This window comes from Nelusetta ayraudi, unplaced genomic scaffold (genome assembly GCF_046127955.1).
Source record: "Nelusetta ayraudi isolate G7.1 ecotype Tasmania unplaced genomic scaffold, CSIRO-AGI_Nayr_v1 ptg000052l, whole genome shotgun sequence".
Taxonomy (NCBI): Eukaryota; Metazoa; Chordata; class Actinopteri; order Tetraodontiformes; family Monacanthidae; genus Nelusetta; species Nelusetta ayraudi.
In genome coordinates, this window is record NW_027466102.1 from 5167501 (window position 1) to 5185252 (window position 17752).

General features: G+C 46.2%; 1 protein-coding gene across 1 annotated transcript in view; it reads left to right on the forward strand.

Annotated features, from left to right (window-relative positions):
* syne2a (spectrin repeat containing, nuclear envelope 2a) overlaps window positions 1–17752 on the forward strand; it is a 93857-nt gene that overhangs the window by 9733 nt on the left and 66372 nt on the right. The window contains exons 14-40 of the mRNA XM_076037467.1: window positions 1–88; window positions 993–1189; window positions 1849–2001; window positions 2456–2596; window positions 3216–3308; window positions 3413–3580; window positions 4128–4286; window positions 4377–5066; window positions 5317–5451; window positions 5918–6064; window positions 6202–6359; window positions 7206–7479; window positions 8466–8578; window positions 8863–8983; window positions 9183–9349; window positions 10389–11183; window positions 12192–12335; window positions 12418–12568; window positions 12654–12812; window positions 13768–13935; window positions 14031–14132; window positions 14304–14507; window positions 14943–15148; window positions 15421–15528; window positions 15770–16052; window positions 16599–16702; window positions 17345–17525. The exon at window positions 1–88 is cut by the window's left edge and continues 9 nt beyond it. Of these exons, the coding sequence (XP_075893582.1) occupies window positions 1–88; window positions 993–1189; window positions 1849–2001; window positions 2456–2596; window positions 3216–3308; window positions 3413–3580; window positions 4128–4286; window positions 4377–5066; window positions 5317–5451; window positions 5918–6064; window positions 6202–6359; window positions 7206–7479; window positions 8466–8578; window positions 8863–8983; window positions 9183–9349; window positions 10389–11183; window positions 12192–12335; window positions 12418–12568; window positions 12654–12812; window positions 13768–13935; window positions 14031–14132; window positions 14304–14507; window positions 14943–15148; window positions 15421–15528; window positions 15770–16052; window positions 16599–16702; window positions 17345–17525 (5409 nt within the window). The remainder of the gene's footprint in view (window positions 89–992; window positions 1190–1848; window positions 2002–2455; window positions 2597–3215; window positions 3309–3412; window positions 3581–4127; window positions 4287–4376; window positions 5067–5316; window positions 5452–5917; window positions 6065–6201; window positions 6360–7205; window positions 7480–8465; window positions 8579–8862; window positions 8984–9182; window positions 9350–10388; window positions 11184–12191; window positions 12336–12417; window positions 12569–12653; window positions 12813–13767; window positions 13936–14030; window positions 14133–14303; window positions 14508–14942; window positions 15149–15420; window positions 15529–15769; window positions 16053–16598; window positions 16703–17344; window positions 17526–17752) is intronic.

A 17752-nucleotide genomic window follows, 5' to 3' on the forward strand; every position in this document is an offset into this window, starting at 1 on the left:
GAGCGCCACGGCGTGCTGGGAACTCTGACGGACGCCCTCCAAGACCTGAGGGACAAAGCGAAGGCCTACACCAGCACGGAAGCTGCAGGTAAAAGTTGAATGCTGAAATGTGCAACGCAAGTAAGTCAGTAAGTACATTTTGTTCATAGAGCGCCCTTCACAGCACGGAGGCGATGGGTGCTTTGCAAGCAGGTATAAGAACATAAAATAAAACCAGAGTATAATACAAAATGAAATCGGGATTAAAAAAGGATCAACCTCAAACAGCGCATATTAGGAACATCACACTGTGCACATATAAGCAACATATTGTGGGGTCATATTTGGCTTGATTTATAATTTTTATATTGACTAAAGCTTAAAATACTGCCCATAAATACATTCATAGAATTGTATACTCGCAGTACAATAAAAGTAATTAGGTTTTCCCACCCATAGGATGGTTCTTATTTATATATAAGAATGTAAATATAGCAAGGGTCATGTCCACAGTTAGCTGCCATCTTGCACCACCGTGTTTCTAAAGAAGCCTGGTGTGGACAATCCAGCCACACGTTTCATGATTAGGGAACGCTCATGTCCTCAAATAAAGGCCACTGTAGTTCACTGGCAAGCTCAGGAGAGGAAGAGAGGGAAAATGATGCTGCAATCTGAAATGTAACCACTTGATGTCGCTATTTCTTCTTTCTTTTCTTCTTCTTTCTTTTACTAACCCTTACCCTAACCCTTAAACAGAGAATACAGACATCACAGTGTATACGTATAAAGGCCTACTGTACCAACATGTCATTGCTTGTAGATACCACGCGCACTCGTTATAAGAGACAGAATCAGCATTAGAATTAGTGACTGACCAAAAACAGGTGTGTTTTCACCTTCTTTTTGTAAAGGATTCTGAGGGAATGGTTCTTAATTCCAGGGGCAGAGCTTAATCCCTCGCTTTTGAACCTTCTTTTGAAAGCGCAAGACTAATCAAACTCTTCCCGACCCAGGCGGCGATGCCCACCAAGTCGCCTGCCAGGTGAAGGCGGCTGAACGTGAAGCCGAACGGGTCTCGCGGGCGGCGATGGATGCCAAAGGGGCAATGGAGCGGGCCGCGTCTGCATGGGAGACGTACGATAACTGCAGGACTTCTCTGCAGGCGTGGCTGACAGAGAGAAACGTTTCAGATCCCACGACAGAGGTGCACGTGAGTGAATGGCACAGACTTTATACAGTCAGTGACAACTCAGGATAAGCCGAGGGCACAGTAACACGTCGTAAATTGATGCGCAGTGTTGTTGGGATTACTCCATAAAAGTAATCCAGCTCCTGATTACTGATTACTCCTTAAAAAGTAATCAAATTACTTCTTTAACTACTTTGAGCAAATGTTGCTTTATCTTTTTTTTTTTTTTAACTAAAGTAATTAGTAATTAGTAATTGATTATTTATTATGGAACAGTGCTTTGGAATGAACTTTATAAAGTGAAAATTTTGAAATTCCAAATATTGCCTCAGTCATGAATGAAAATTGGCTCTCTGAAAACAAACTGCACATTTCACAAAACAAACTCATGTACAGCGCTGGTGGCCCAAATTGTTAAAATAATCTGCAACATCGCTGTTTTTGGTTATCTTTCTAAATTTCAGACATTTTGTGGATAATGAGACATTTTTAGCTTGCAAAATAATTCTGAAAAGTAACGGAATCGTTACTTGATAATGTAATTATGATATAATTAGCAGTTTTGTCACAGTAATCCCTTTACATTACAGCATTATTTAAATAGTATTTTTAATTACAGTTGTGGATTACTTAGTAATAGATTACTCACCTACTCTGTTTATGGGTTTTGGTTGCTGCAGGACGTGAGCGAGTGGTCAGCGTGCCAGGCGAACTTAAACAAGGCGGGGAACCTGCTCATCGAGGTCACAGAGTCTTCCGCCAGTCGGGACCTGGTGCAGCAGCTCAGCGGGGTCAACATGCAGTGGGCCGAATGCATGAAGAGGACCGTGTTTGTACGTGTTCATGTCCCCTGCGGAGGTGGCAAAAGTATCCACATTCTGTCCTTTTGTAAAAGCACAAATACTTGCTATGACCCCAAAGCCGAGGTACTCTAAAATAATCTCCCTCTAAAATATCACTGACTTCTATATTGATTTACACAACAGCACAGTAGTTCAAATAGCTCCCCTTCAAGCAACAACAACTATGAACCTTTAACAGAATTTGCGTATTTTAAACACAAAAGTGACTAGCATGTTTTGAAGTACAGATATTTGTGTACAAATGTTGCGGAGTAAAAGTAAAAAGTTGTCATAAAAACAAATACTCTACGCTCGAAAAATAGTACAGTTACAAAGTATTTGTACTTCTTTACTTTCCACTGGTCCCCAGTCCACATTTCATTGCCACACAGATTCTACTGTTCTTAAAATGCTCATTAACTCTCACGGAACATGTCTTTCGAAGGACGTGCCGTCTGAGTCCAGCGCGAGTGGTCCTCCCGGCCCCCAGGTGGCGCAGTTGTTCGCGGAGGAGGTCGGACGACTGCTGGGGCAACAGTTGGAGGTGTCCCCGGTCTCGCTGAAGACTTACAGAGAGAAACTTCAGGTTGGCAAGCAAACAGGCGGATGCGGGTGAAGGGACTGGTTGACGAAGTGATGTATGGATGATAGATGAGGAAGTGATGGATGATATATGGATTAGTGGATGGATAGATGGACAAATTGGTGAGCAATTTAAGATTTGCTGTATGGTGGAGGGACGATGGATTGATGGATGGATTAATTGGATGGGCTGATGATTGATTGATTGGATGGATGGATGATGATTGATCTAGTATGTACTGTAGATCTAGTATCTTGTCTCCTCCACTCCTCCACCTTGTGGAAGAACAAAAGGTCCCTGACTCTTTAGAATCCTGCCCCTCATCACATTACTCTCATCCCTCTGGACCTATAGACTCAATATATTATGTGCTGTTGCAGCATTAGCAATATTCTTCCTGTTGTCATCCATATATGTGTGCACATCTACCCGTCCTAGAGTTGATGATTCCTCCTCTGCGGTTCTGTCTCTTGGGTTTTTTTTCTCACCCATATCGAGGGTGTAAGCTGAATGTAAAGCCCCCTGAGGAAAAATCTAATTGCAAACTTGAGTAATGAAAATAAAGTTGGATGGATGGATGGATGGATGGATTCTTCCCTGTCTCAAACCTCCTATGTTTCAGCTCCTGAGAACAAGAATGGCAAATGTGGACGCCTCCACTGTGGGTTCATCTCCAGAGTCTCATACCATCCAGAAACAAAAGCAGACGCTCAAGGTTCTCCACTGCACATACTGTATATCTGCTATTGCTTTACACTTTATTTAGGATATTTTCTGATTATTTCATCTTGTCGACATGGATTTGCTCTGTGGTGATAGACGCTTGCTGCCGCTGAGAGGACCTGTAAAGAGCTCCACGAGGCGTCCTCCAGGTTTGACGGCCTCCGGGCTGAAATGGACCGCTGGGCCGCGAAGTCTCTGGACTGCCTGCAGCACCTGCGGGGGAAGAAGGACGGCGGGCGCTTAGCGTCGGAACACTCAGTCAAAGTCAGCAAATTCAAGCTTCATCCGCCTTGGAGTTAGCGAACGTTTCTGTTCCAGACGTCTGACTTTTTAGAAAAGCATGTTGAGTTTAAAAGAAGAAACATTAGGTTTTAAGCATTTCTGCTTCGGCTGTGCTTTACTTTAAATGTGCCTTTGGTGCAAACTCAGAACAATTTAAATCAGTCTAACTCATAATACCTATTGTAATATTTGATTTAGGCTATAAAATCTTAACATCAACTTTGTAGCCAACTACAAAGCACACACACCTGTCTGTCTGTCTGTCTGTCTGTCTGTCTGTCTGTCTGTCTGTCTGTGTCATATTATTTCATATACAAGACTTGAAAATCTTTTCTCGCTGGTGTTTTACACTCTGTCGCAGCATTAGTTACTTTTTGTAACTAATTACTCAGTTACTTTTTGTCTGTTCCTGGTCCAGGACTGCTGTTGACACGAGCCAACAACAGTGTATCGTCTGTCTGTCTTCGATTTAGTCTATAAAATGTTAACATCATCAGCAAACATCAACATATTTGCCTCATACTCCCAGGTCTTGTTGGCTCAGGGCTTGCAGCTGCAGTGCCAGCTTGTAAACGAAGGTCAGGACCTCCTGGACACCGTTTCAAAACTACAGGAAACCTCTCCCCTGCAGAATCTCAGCACTTCAAGTTTGGCGGACCGGATCTCTGAATCTATGTCCCGTTGCGAGGTGAGTCTTTGGTTGTCGCAAATATATATAAAACCATCTCATTTGTATTTATGTCATCATTATTATTATTATTATTATTTTTTTTTTTAGGAGATTTTAGGAATGTTTAACTCCGTTGGGGTTCCCCGACATGTTGAGACAAAACCAGGATCGCGTGTTGTGGTCAGAACCAAGCATACTGACCAGGTGGCCAATGTTCTGCTGCAAACTCAAATCCCGGAGCAGCTTTCAGCCGAGATTCCATCGGAGACGCATCACCAGTGGACAGGAGGCCTCGCTCAGGGTTCTGAAATACAGCAACCCGGCAAAAAGGACAAACTTGCCGTCCATCATGTTCATATCCAGGCGCCGTCCCAGCTCTCAGAGGAAGCCGCGCCTCGCATTCACGCTCCGCTCCATCAAAGCGTGGCCACGGTTCAGCTGCAGTCCCACGCTCGCGCTTTAGGTGTCACCCCAGCTCATGAACATTTATCAGTCCCGAAGCAGCAACCTGCTGCCGGTGCAAACGATCCCCGTCCAGAGGGGGGAGAGGAAAACTCCTGCGTCTCGCAGAGTCACACGTCAGTCGCCAGAACAGCGGTGCAGCCAAACTCATCGCAAAGCGCCGCTGCGTCCCCGCGCCCGCCTGCTTTGAGCAGCGGTGAAATCCACTCCAAGGCCCAGTCGATGGCGAGGAGCAGACTGGAGAAGGCCAAGCGTCACCTGCAGGGACGAATCCAACAAGCCATCAGCTTATTTGGCAGTGGAGAGATTTCAGTACCGCAAGTCAAGAGAAAGCAGGTAGTGTTTTGTTTTATACAATTTGATCGCATCGTGCAAGTGTATAATGCAGATATTGCAAATCAGTAGCTGTTAAACGTGCAAGTGCTGCACATGCTCAAAACACACACACACACACACCGCTGGGCAAAAATCTGGGAAAAATTAACATAGAAAAAAAAACACATTTTCTTAGAATTGTCGCCCACAATTGCTTTGCCTGTTTGTTCTGCGCACGTCATGTTGTTCAGTGTCATGTTGCTCTGTGCAGAAAGCTTTAAAGGTCCTGCAGCCTGCTGTTCTAGAGGAGTTCCTGGCTGCAGTCGAGGGTTTCGGAGCCTTTTGCTCGGGTTCCAAGCTCCAGGAAGTGTTGGCTCTCTCCGAGTCGGTCAGAAATCAGTGGGAGGTACAACGTTGATTTCAATTTTAATTTCAACCCCAATTTTATTTATTTATTTATTTATTTAGGTTTTTTTTTACATCAAAATTGAGCATGGAATAAGACTGGACTCTGAAACGTATTAACACGTTACATCTTAATTTATGTATGAGTTATAGCTATTTAACCAGCCTACCTTAAACCGCACTAAATCATTATGTCTAAATTACATTTTCTTGCAGTTCAACTGAATTTTCTTGCGCTTTTATCTTTAAATTTTTGAAAAGTGCTTAAAAATGAACATTATTTTTTATCATTAATATTATTATTATCACTACAAATTTAGATTTTTACTCTTATCCCTCACCAAGAAGCAAGTAAACTTCCGTCCAGAATAATGTCCTTCTTTAACATTTTGACTTTGCCAGGTCCTTCCAAGGTCCAAAGTAAACACCTTGAATTGAGGTTCCTGCTTGTCTCATGTCAAATTTAGGATGTACGCAGAGAAATGGCTGCCTTCATCCCCATCCTTCAGTCTGAAATAAGACACGGAGAGCCGTGTTTTTCTGTTGCCGTGCAAGCTAACGCCCTGCATGAAGCTACTGACCTGTCTGATACTGACTGTTTGTTGCGCCACCAGGTATTTTCATTGCTTTCATAGCTAGTTCGCTTTACCAACTAACGTGAGAAGCTGAGAAAATAATGAATTAGCAAGAAGAACAAATGAATACTCATCGGATATCCTTTCGTGCCTTCAATTCCTCCCACTTCTCTCAGGCCGTTAAGGAAGGAGGCCCATCTGAGGAATGTGTCGACTCTCTCCGAGGACTCTGTGACACTCTAGTGCCTGTAAGATCTGCCCGCCTGGCAACCGACCAGCTGACGGAGGCGGAGGATGAAGTGGGGGAAACGAGACCCGGTGCCACAGTGCTCCCGTATGGCAAATAAGATATTACTAAAGCTAAAGATAATCAACGTGAATTGCAGATTGTACAGTGTCATCTTGAGAGAAAACACAATTTTACTTAAAGGTTAAGTGTGTTATACTCGGAGATTCTGAAGAACAAACAGTGACGTTAAGTAATTACATTTTAGATTGCACTACCTTTCAACTCTACCTCCCCCTCCTGAGCTTGCTGGTGAGCTACGGTGCAAACAACAAACCTGGATAGCTCGTCCACCTTCTTATTTGTTGGTTTATTTGAGGACACAAGCATTCACACTAAATACAATGGATGGATTGTCCACACTGGCTTCCTTGAAAATATTTTGGTGCAAGATGGCAGCTAACTGGGAGCAAGACCTTTGTTCTATGTATAAGCTTATATATATGAGAACCGTCCTAAGGGTTGGGAAAAATATTGAAATGAAAAGATTAATGTATTAATGGGCAGTATGTTAAGCTTTTACCAATATAAAAATCATAGGTCAAGCCAACTATTACACACTGGACCTTTAATTAAAGTTAAACGTATGGACTAAAATCTAGTGTATCGAGAAACATGCACTTTTTTGCTCATCCAGCCAAACAAGGAACAGTTAACTTTGTGGCAAATGGCAAAGCCGAAATTTGCTGCTAATTTGAATTAAAACTGCCATTCAGTTTTCCAGCTTTTATAGAAAATGTTTGTCGGCTGCTGTGTTTAATTGGAGCAGACATCGTATTTATCAACACTGGTCAATCTGTAATCCCTCAAGTCTATTAATCCTAATGAGGTTCCTGCTGGACTGAGTGCTTCTGCTACTGACCTCCCACCGTTGAACATTTCTTAACTCGGCAGGGGGCCGCAGCTCCAGGGAGACGCCCCGTCGGGCGCGGCCGCCAAAACATGGTCCGGCAGAACCGTCCCGGCGGAGTTCGCCGCGGAGAACGTGCAGCGGAGCCTCCCATCTGCGAGAAGTTTTGGGACGGCCAGAAGCGAGGCCGATCCCAAAGCGGCCGCCTCCGGTTCAGGGAAACTCCTGAAGTCCTCGCTGAAGTCGGAGGAGCAGCGGCTGAAGGCTCGGCTGCTCGACCACGCAGACGGCTGCCAGCAAACCCAGTCGCCCATACAGGTGAGAGGAGCACTGGGGCTTCGATGGTCTCTGATTTCTGCGGGTAACTTAGTGGTGTAGTTTAATGTGATCCCTGAAGGAGGAAGGAAATAGGAAATACTGTAGAAGTGCTTGTGTAGGTGGCAACTATGTAGCCAACTGCAAAGCACACACACCTGTGGCCTAGCTGTCTGTCTGTCTGTCTGTCTGCCTGCCTCTGTCTGTCTGTCTGTCTGTCTGTCTGCCTGACTGCCTGTCTGCCTGCCTGCCTGCCTGCCTGCCTGCCTGCCTGCCTGTCTGTCTGTCTGTCTGTCTGCCTGTCGTGTTATACAAGACTGAAAAATATTTTCTTGCTGGTTGTTTTACACTCTGTTGGAGCATTAATTACTTTTTGGAACTAATTACACAGTTTTTGCCTGTTCCTGGTCCAGGACTGTCGCTAACGTGCATCAACAACAGTGTATTGTCTGACACAGCACTGTATGACGGCCGGCAATAACCAGCTCAATGTCCAGTTTTGTCTCCATTTTGCGATTTGATTTTTTTTCTGCTTGACCTGCATATTCAGACGCCATTGAAAAGAAATCCATCTGCCTTGTCTTCTTGCAAGCTAAAATATTTTTCTTGCATCCTTTAATTTATTTTTTTTAACTCCTTCAAATGACTTTCAAATTCTATGACATGCAGCTTGCACTGTGTTTTTCTTCAGGATATTTCGTAAGCAAAATGTCCTGAGCAAATTAAGACATGTGGATTTACACCTTGTGATGACAACGCACGATGTCACGTGCATCCTTTGCCGAGCAGTCCCGAGTGAAATCTTGTTTACTTTGGCCGCGCCGGCCCTCCTGGTCGGAGATGAAGTCAGCAGTTTCTCCGGCTGTCCCCGGCCTTTCCGCGACACGGAGGCAGCTGCGGGACGCTAATCCTCGCTAATTGGATCGGCGCGCCTCCTCGTCTTTTCCTCTTTTCTGACTGTGCGACTGTGTGTGTCTTCCGCTGCCCAGGCGCTCGTCAGCGGCGGCACTTTGGGGACCAAGCAGGAGGCAGAGTGGACTGACATTGCGGCCGTCACGTCCCAGCAGGAAGGGCACCCCGCCGGGCAGGAAGTGCAGGACAGGTTTGGCTTCACGCGTGCTTCCCTCCTCGCATGCATTTTGTTCTGTGATTAAAGGGGCTGCAGTGATTCAGCAGCTTCCTTGACCAGCGAAAGGTTAATCCTGTTAAAAACACGTTTGTATTTTAGTATTGCCTGTGTTTGAATTCATATCACAAGGTTACTACTCTCACAAAAACTTTATATTTTAAATTTAGATGCTTCATCGCATGTTGCACTTTAGCTTCACAAAAGATGCTTTTTTCAGTGTGTAACTTTTCTTTTCTATTTTTTTGGGTGTGCTGCAGGTACACAAGGTCCCGCTTGCTGTTTCAGTCTCAGCTTCAGAAGAACGAGCAGCATTTGGAGGAGTTTATCACAGATGGATTCGCCGGCTCTGTCCCGCAGCAGCACGAGGAACAGCTTCAGGCGAGCATCGTTTTCGCACTGTTTAGCAAATGTTTTATAGAATTTTGCCTCTTGCCTAGCTTGTAGTAAGTAAACAGCTGAGGCGTTGCAGTGCAGTCACCCCTATTTCTGCAGTCCAAAATAAAATGGACAAAGAGGATCTTACAGGCTGCAGTCGTTTTTAACTAATTCACACTCTTGCTGTGTGATTCCTCTGCAGACTTTGCAACGTAGGACAGAGACTCTGTGGTCTGAGCTTGAGCCGCTCTACGCCCGTCTTTCCCAGTCCCTTCATCTGATGGCCGCGGAGGAAAAGAGTGAAGTGGAGAAAGACTGGGAGCGCTTGGCTCGACAGTGGAGGAAGCAGCAAGAGCGTCTGAAGAGCAGGTGCGCTCCATTTTTAAGAATCGTCAAAATGTGGTAATCACAAGGGCTTTTGCCTCAGGGATCTTGTAGTCATTTTAGTACAATAAAAACTGGGGAGAAAAGAGGTAGAAATAATAACTGTCTTATTCTATTTTAATAATTACCTCAGTCAGAGTCGTAGCAAACCTGTTGATGAAAGATACTTTATTAATCCTTCACAGGAAATTGAGTTGTTACAGCAGCACTGCGTCGTTCATTCATTCAACACGCAGGTAACAGCAACCAAAATAAAAACAGATCTATCCACAAAAATAAAACAGCTGATGCATTTAAGTCCAGAGGGAAAAAAAACCCAAAACATCCTCGTAGGGTCTGATGTTATTGTGGCTTTTGAAATGTAGTGAGCTAGAATTTTAACCTCAAATCATCATTCTTACCTCCGGAATACTATTTTATCACAGCCTCGTGGACAACAGCGCGTATGTAAAATTGTGATGAAGAAAAAAACAATTGAACTTCACGTTTGGGTTAGCATATCTCTGTTGTCTCTGCGGCGTTAGCGCTGAATCTGGTATCAGTGGAAAGTGTTTGAAGGTTTTGTCCCCCCAATGATGTCTCATGTTTAATGGATCATACACTTGTGGAAGTAGCAGCACAACTAAGAAGTGAGCGAAAGCCCTGAGAAATGAAAAAAAGAAAATGTGCCAAATTTGATCAAAACAAACAAAACAAACATTTTCTGCTGTTCTTGTTGGTATTGACTGTTGTTCTGTGTTGTGTGGGGAATTGGCTCTTACAAACATTGTCAGCGTGGAGTCACAGTCAACCAACCAAAGCTCGAGAATTTATTGATGAGCTTCTTCTTTCTTCAGCCTCTTCTTTTCCTTCAGGCTTCCTCATCATCTTCTCTCACACCAACTCACTTTATGTTGCTTGATGACAAAAAAAAAAAAAAAAAATTCTTATTAATATCATAAATGAAACATCCAAGGTTTTCCAGCAGCCAGAGCTGCAATAACATCATCATATGGTTAATCTCTATTTATTTCCTTTGTTTCAGGATGACGTCCCTTGGAACAACTGCAAGCATGATTTCATCTGCAGACAACCAAATAGCCCAGATAGCAGGAAAACTGGACGGCCTTCTGCGAGAGCCCCAGGACATCTCCTCCTTTACTTTGGCTCATGGGAGTCTGCTCTCAGAGTTGAAGGTACTCCAGTTTGGGCTGCAGTCCGAACTGAGAAACAGACCGCGACCAGGCGGTGCGCAGGAGGGACAGCGGCTGGAGCAGCTCAGGCAGCGGCTGGCGAGTGCTGAGACGGCCGTCCGATCGTTGGACGGTTTCCTGGCCGCCGTGAGAGAAGTCGAGGCGGACAGTCGAACCTTGCCGGACTGGGAGCGGGACGGGCGGCCTTGGCAGAGGTTACGCTCCGTCGCCGAGCAATCCGAGAGGGCCGACGGCTTTTTGAGGGCGGCAGGGATGACTCTGGCCGTGGACGGTGTGACCGTCACATGCCGGGATGTGCTGACGTCGCTGTCCCAGCGAGCTCGCGAAGCTCGGGAGCGTCGGCCTCGCGGGACTGGGACTGACGAGCTGGGCCCGCTGGCCGGGAGAACCGGGCTGGAAAAAGAAGACTGGGATTTAAGGACACGAAGACAGGAAAAGGATAAAGCGTCCGACGGGGAAGGAGAGCAGCGGAGGAGCGGAGGCAGCTCCCAGGTCAGGAGTGAGGAAGGAGAGAAGGGAGGCCCGGTCCAGAGGAGGCTGGCCTTGCTGGTGTCACTGAGGGAGACGACGGAGGCGGCAGAACGGCTGAGGTTGCAGGAGCCCAGCCTGCCGGCTCTGCAGCACAGGTATCACACTGAGGAACAAGGGTCACAGCGTCAAGTTAGTACAGTGCTTCTCAAATAGTGGCGGCGATGCCGGGCGAAGAAAGGCCGGTGTGCTGACTCTGTCTCAAAAACGTTGGCAGCGGACAGCATGAAGCCAAATAAATGAAGGCGCCACGTGCAGACAATTCACCCCAATCACGCTGACAGGCCGCGTGAGTTTTTTGAGCGAAAACGTGCCGAATATTGCCATCATCCCGCTTCATTAATGCTACGTCAGTAGGCGGGTGAAGGGAGGGGGTTTTGGGCACGAAACATTTTCATCTTTCTCGGGGTGCGCGACAGAAAACAATTGAGAAGCAGTGAGTTAGTGGAGTCAGTGGAACGTCTTTTATAAAATGAAAAGACATCTCCTGCTGGGATGCAGCCATAATGTGGCTGCATCCCAGCAGGTTGCAGTATGCTAAAAGCTATTGGATAAATACGACATCTTGGCAGTGAGACGAAACAGCCTTTTTGGAACAAAAGGCGGTCGATTCTGTTCACTTTTGACCAGTTTCCGTGTGTCACATGCAAATCGACCATGTAGAAATCTGCACTACCGGCGAAGGCAGGCAGTAAAAGTGCACAACAAAGCACTTCCTTGCTGGTTACTTTTGGCTTTTGGCGCTGTGTAATCCCCCCTAATACTACTACTACTACTACTATATCTTCATTCCACTTTTCCTCAAAAAAAACCCTATTTGATGCAGCCATATCAGACTTGGATTGGATTTATTGAGCCATTTCAAAGCACAGAAATACAAACAATTAAGGATGATTTTACATCAACCGACCGTACATCTTTCTTTGACTGAAAGGCTGGGGCAGAAGCTAAATGCTTATATACGCCTTGCCTCCATACTACTACTACTACTACTACTACTAATAATAATAATGATAATAAACGACTTGCAAACTTTATTGCAATTGGAAAAATCCATCTCCCTCATGTGCTCATATGGTTTTATTCTTGCAATCTCACCCCTGCAGAACGCGCGCCTTGACCGAGCTGGAAAGGGACCTCGTCGGCCGCCTCCCCGAACTTCAGCACGTGAAAGATGCGTCTCGGCCGTCGGAGAAGACGAGAGAGCTGGACGACGCCTGGGAGGAGGCGACGAAAGCTGTGACTGAGCGGTACGAGCGAGTTCCACACCTTCCCCAGCGGACCGTCTTTGCGTTGACCTTTTCTTTAAAACACACCCTGGGTCGTGTCCAGGCTGGAGCAGTGCCGTGTCCTGGCGGAGCTGCTGAAGAGGTTCCAGCACGTGCGCGGCGAGCTGAGCGGGACGCTGCAGAGGGCGGAGAGCGCCGTCGGCGGTCAAGCGTCCTACGTGGGGAAAGACAATCTGCTCAGGCTGCACGAAAAGGTTTGAGCGCAGAGTTGAAAATCGCAACATGGATCCGACTGACGTGCTGACTTGCGAGTGTGTCTGTCTATCTGTGCGTTTTCAGGTGCAGGAGACTAAAGCAGAGCTCAGCGGCCTTGGAGACAGAATAGAGGAGGTCCGCGGCGTCTGCAGGCAGCTTCAGGCTCACCTGCGGCAGATCCCAGAGTGCAACCCGGTGTCGTTCGAGGGTGAAGCGGACGCTCTCATGGACCGCTGGTTGGATGTGAGTTCTCTCAGTCAGTCATGCTGCTGCTCCTGCTGCTTGCGATGTGCTTCTTTGCATCAGTCAATCAATCAAACGACCGACTTTTATTCATACAGCACTAAATCTCATCCAAAAGCGTCTCAAAGCGCTTTTGTACAATCTGCAAAACCCCTGAGAGCAAGCGAGGTGCGACAGTGGCCAGGAAAGACTCCTCTAGTAGGAAGAAACCCAAAGTAGATCCGAAGTCCAGAGGGCCCTCATCTGCTTTGAGTTGGGGTGAAAGGAAAATACATGTAAATGCAGAGAGAAAGAGAGCGACAGAGAGAGAGAGGCAGAGACAGGCCAGATTTAGTTGCAGGGTGAACAGCCAAATACATGCAAAAGAAGCAATAACAGGGAAACTCCAAGGCACTCTCATAGAAAAGTTAAAAGCCAGCTTGGCTACATTCAAAACCATTTAAAGGTCTGATGCGTTGATGCAATCAAGCCTTCCTCAGAGAGTCAAACAGTTCTTACCGAGAAGAAGGGGTTTTAAACAGAATGTCCACCAATCAGAACTGTACACCTCACAAGGTGTTGGACAGGTGTCAAAAAGTCAGTGCGTTCAGCAACCAGCAGGTGTCTTTCTTTTAAAACGGTGAGAATCTTCTTTTTTCTTCTTTTTTTTTAAATGAGAGAGAGAGAGAGAGAGAGAGAGAGAGAGAGAGAGAGAGAGAGAGAGAGAGAGAGAGAGAGAGAGAGAGAGAGAGAGAGAGAGAGAGAGAGAGAGAGAGAGAGAGAGAGAGAGAGAGAGAGAGAGAGAGAGAGAGAGAGAGAGAGAGAGAGAGAGATACATACATACATACAACATACAATGGAAAATAAGAAAAAAAAGAATGTTTTTGTGGTATTGAATTATTATAAATTCCATGCATCAAAACCAAATAGCTGCATCTTCTCCTGCAGTTATGTAACACAGCTTGCACTCTCGCAGGTGTCCGAAAGGACGGATTCCGGCCTGGAGGACCTTGGCCTGGGCCTGACGCTGTGGGACGGTGTCCTCCAGCTGGCAGCGGAGGTTGAGAGCTGGACGGCCGGCAAACTGTCTGCGCTCGCGCGGTCTCCTAGCTTCTCCGCAGAGGAAGACATCGTGGCCTTGCGGGTGAAGCATCCATTTGCGGGTTGTTTTTTTTTGTGCGTGAGTGACGCTAAAAGTTCACCTCCCAACAGTTAATCATATCCTCCGCCTGCCTGCAGAGTCAGATTGCGACCCAAGAAGAGAAAATGGAGTGTTTTCGCAAAAGGGCCGCGGAGATTCAGGCCCTGCTTCGGAGCCCCGAGCCCCCACTGGAGCTGCAGGTACAGCACTTCAAAATATGTTTTAGGATAAAACGAAATTCACGGTTTTGTGTTTGATTTCACTTCTTTTTTTTTTTGAATTTCATTTACAATTTTCACATCTTTTTGGCCCCTACTTCTGTTTGCATGTAATGAGAAAAATGCCTCTTTTCTGCCTTTGTGACGTTTAAGGTCGTGGGGACCCAGATGAGCAAGAAGATGGAGCAGCTGAAGGAGCTTGTCTCTGACGCGGAGGAGGTCTATCACCAGACGGTGGCGGCGAAGGAACACATCTCCGCCAGGATGACTGACTGCTCCGCCTCACTGCAGAACGTCCGGGACGCTCTCCTCGCTCTCGGCGGTTCAGACGTCCCGACGGTTCTCGCCAAACTTGAGGTCGGAGCTTCAATTTGCACTCACGCCACTTTACAGGGCAAAACGTTCAACCGGCCAATCACACGGCAGCAACTCAATGCGTTCAGCCTTGTAGTCGTGGTCTTAGGTGTGTTTCCGTTACATTGTAGCCCCTCATTCTGAAGCACCTGAGTGGTTGCAATGCTGAATCACATAGAAAACCGTAATTTCTACCTAATCTTCCCGGAGGAAGAGCAGAGAGGAAGATTTACGAATGTAGTGAAAGAAGATATGAAGTTAGTTGGTGTGGAGAGAAGAGGATGCAGAGGAGATGGCTGGATGGAGGCAGGTGATTGGCTGTTGCCTCCCCTGGTGGGGGGGAAACAGCCCAAAGGAGAAGTAGAAGAAGATGGTAGATGGAATTTTGACTTAAAGGCTTGTTTAGCACAAACTGAATCTCGCTTTTACTCTTCACAGGAGCTGCGCTGTGAGCTTCCGAGCCGGGAGGAGCAAGTCGAGGGTCTGCTGCACGATGTACGCATCGTAAGCTCCATGGAGAGCTCTCTCAGCCTCCACACGCTGTCCCTGGACGGGATTCAGCTGCAGGAGAAAGTGAAAAGCATCCATCAGCTCTTCTCTGAAGTGGAGCGGAAGACCGAGTGGAATATCCAGGCGCTCCACAGGTATTATCTATCTGTCTATCTGTCTGTCTGTCTATCTATCTATCTATCTATCTATCTATCTATCTATCTATCTATCTATCTATCTATCCATTCTTCCATTTATCTATCTATCTATCCATTCTTCCATTTATGTATCCATCCATCTATCCATCTATCCATCCATCCTTTTCAATCGTTGTCTCTCTTTGCGCTGCACCACCTGCTCCCACTGCTCGCTGTCCATGGTGCCGAGCTGCGTTATTGACGGTCTAAACTTTCTGCCTGTGTTCAAGGCTGCAGACGGAGAGCCGGTGCTTCGAGAGGTGGTTGAAAGCCACAGAAGAGCGGGCCAGAAGAAAGGAGGAGCTCCACCTCCAGCAAGAGGAAGCACTCCAGCAAAGGTTGAATGTTTTTTTTTGGAGGGATGAATTAAGTGTTGTTGTTTTTTTTTTGTTTCATATATAAAAAAAATAACGGTGAATGCATGAGACATTTGGACCAAAGGGTTCAGCGTCATCAGTTATAATCATGCAGTGTTTATTTAAGTCTAAAAACTAAAAAAAGTGAACTAGAAAGTGGATGGATGGATGGATGGAATATTGACCTACGACGAGCTTTAACCTTTTTATTTCTCCCCTGCAGGAGGAGGTCGGAGGTCCTCCATCAGCTTCTTTCGTCCCTTCAGGACGGCCCGTTCCGTCAGTCTGGCCCGGTAACGCGGGGCAGGAAGCTGCTGGGACGATACAACAACCTGTGCAGCTCCGCGGAGCAGCCGAGCTCCTTGAGCAGGGATGTCGGTTCGGCTCCAGGTCCTTCAGAGCTCGGGGAGTCCAGGACAGGAGGAGTGGGAGTAGATGTTGAGACTCCAACTGCTCCAACATTTGGAGTCCAGAGTCTTCAGGAGCAAGAACTTCACAGTGTTAAAGTGAGAGAGAAAAATTATCTATTGAAATTACTCCCTCAAATATTTATACTAATTGCATTGTATTTATGATAAATAAATAATAATACATTTTATTTATGAATCACTTTTAATTATAGAATCTCATAGTTCTACAGATAAAAACAAAAGCCTTTCTAAATGTATTTTTATGTTGTTGTTTTCATCAATTTAATTATATTTCGTGATTGAGCAGAACAAACTTTGCTGAGGCCTCATCCTGGATGCTGATGGCATTTTCCCCATTATATTTAGGATATTACAGGCCATAGAAATAAATATATTCTTGTATTTAGTGCATTCGATATGAACCAAAAAACAATGTATTATTTCTGAATGTCTCAACCTTAACTAAGTAATGATTTATTTTTTTTATTTCATCCAAATTTTGGATTTGATTCAGCAGAATCAAAAGGGTCAAATGTTATCAAATGCCATCAACTTAAGTCAGATTAAAAGAGTCACTATTTTGGGTTCGAAATGAGCTCCAACTTCAGAGTCCACAGACTGGAAAGAAATGTTTCCTCCCAGGTTCTGGCGAGTGCACCGGGGAAGGCCCAGGCTGCCCTTGAGGAAAACCCGCCTCACCGCGATGGAGACGACCTGAAGCAGGATGCAGCTCGCCGCCATGACAGGTGGGGGGGGGGTGCGACGCGCTGTTTAACACCCTGAGATAAATGGAAAAACAAACAAGTTATGAAGCCACTCAGGTTTAAACTCCACACGGGCACACAGGAAGTGATCCCTTTCCTTCTATTTACTCCCATTTATTTTGGAGGAATGGAAGCTAAGCTTTCACCGCTCTGAGCGTGGATATAACCGCGCCTGCCCCACACTGCCCTCCGGCTAAGTTTTTTTCCCTTCCCCGACTCATCCGCTCGGCCTCGGAGGCAGCTGTTGAACATCCTGTTTGGTCTTCATGCCCCTGGTCTCCTCTGGCCAGCCTGCTGCCGCTCTGTGTGGTCCGTGTTCATTTCCAAGCGGGCCGACCAGGTGCTGCAGCGGTTCTCCGAGGCTGCCCTCCCTGAGTTACAAGTTACAAGTCCTCCCTCAACTTTGAACTGCCTTTGCACAGCGACGATGTTATAGCAAAGGGAGCCGCTGCGCTGCTTATAATGCCTTCGGTTCGAGTCTGTTCCACTTCAACTTTAAACAGAATGTGGTTCTTTCCACAAGTTCTTCTGAAAGTTCCAGCTTTATGTTCCTTTGTCTTCTTCTGCATGTTTTTACCTTAATGTGCTGCCGTCCCTGAAGCAAATTATTTTTCCCGAGCGCAGGCAGGCTTTTCCTCAAGCCAGACGATTGAAGGGTGAGGCTGAGTCTCTGCGACTCACACCGACCCGCCTGGACGCACACAAAGAGCGCCTGGCCGGAGGAGGCAGTGATCACAATTGGAGGGAGGCGTCCTTGGGTGAACCGACATCTGGCGACAGCTCCTCACTTGTGGATGAACTCGAGGTGAAAATGTTGTGGCACTAGCAGCTAATAATAAATGTACTCGTCTAAAGTGTTTTAGTAGGGCTGTCAAACGATTGAATTTATTTAATCGCGATTAATCGCAGAATCTTCATAGTTAACCGCAGTTAGTCGCGTTTTGAATTGCACGTGTAAGATTCTATTATTTTGCATTTCAAGGCAGTTTTAACCCCATTAATGTAAAGTATTTCTTACCAGAAATCGGCCAG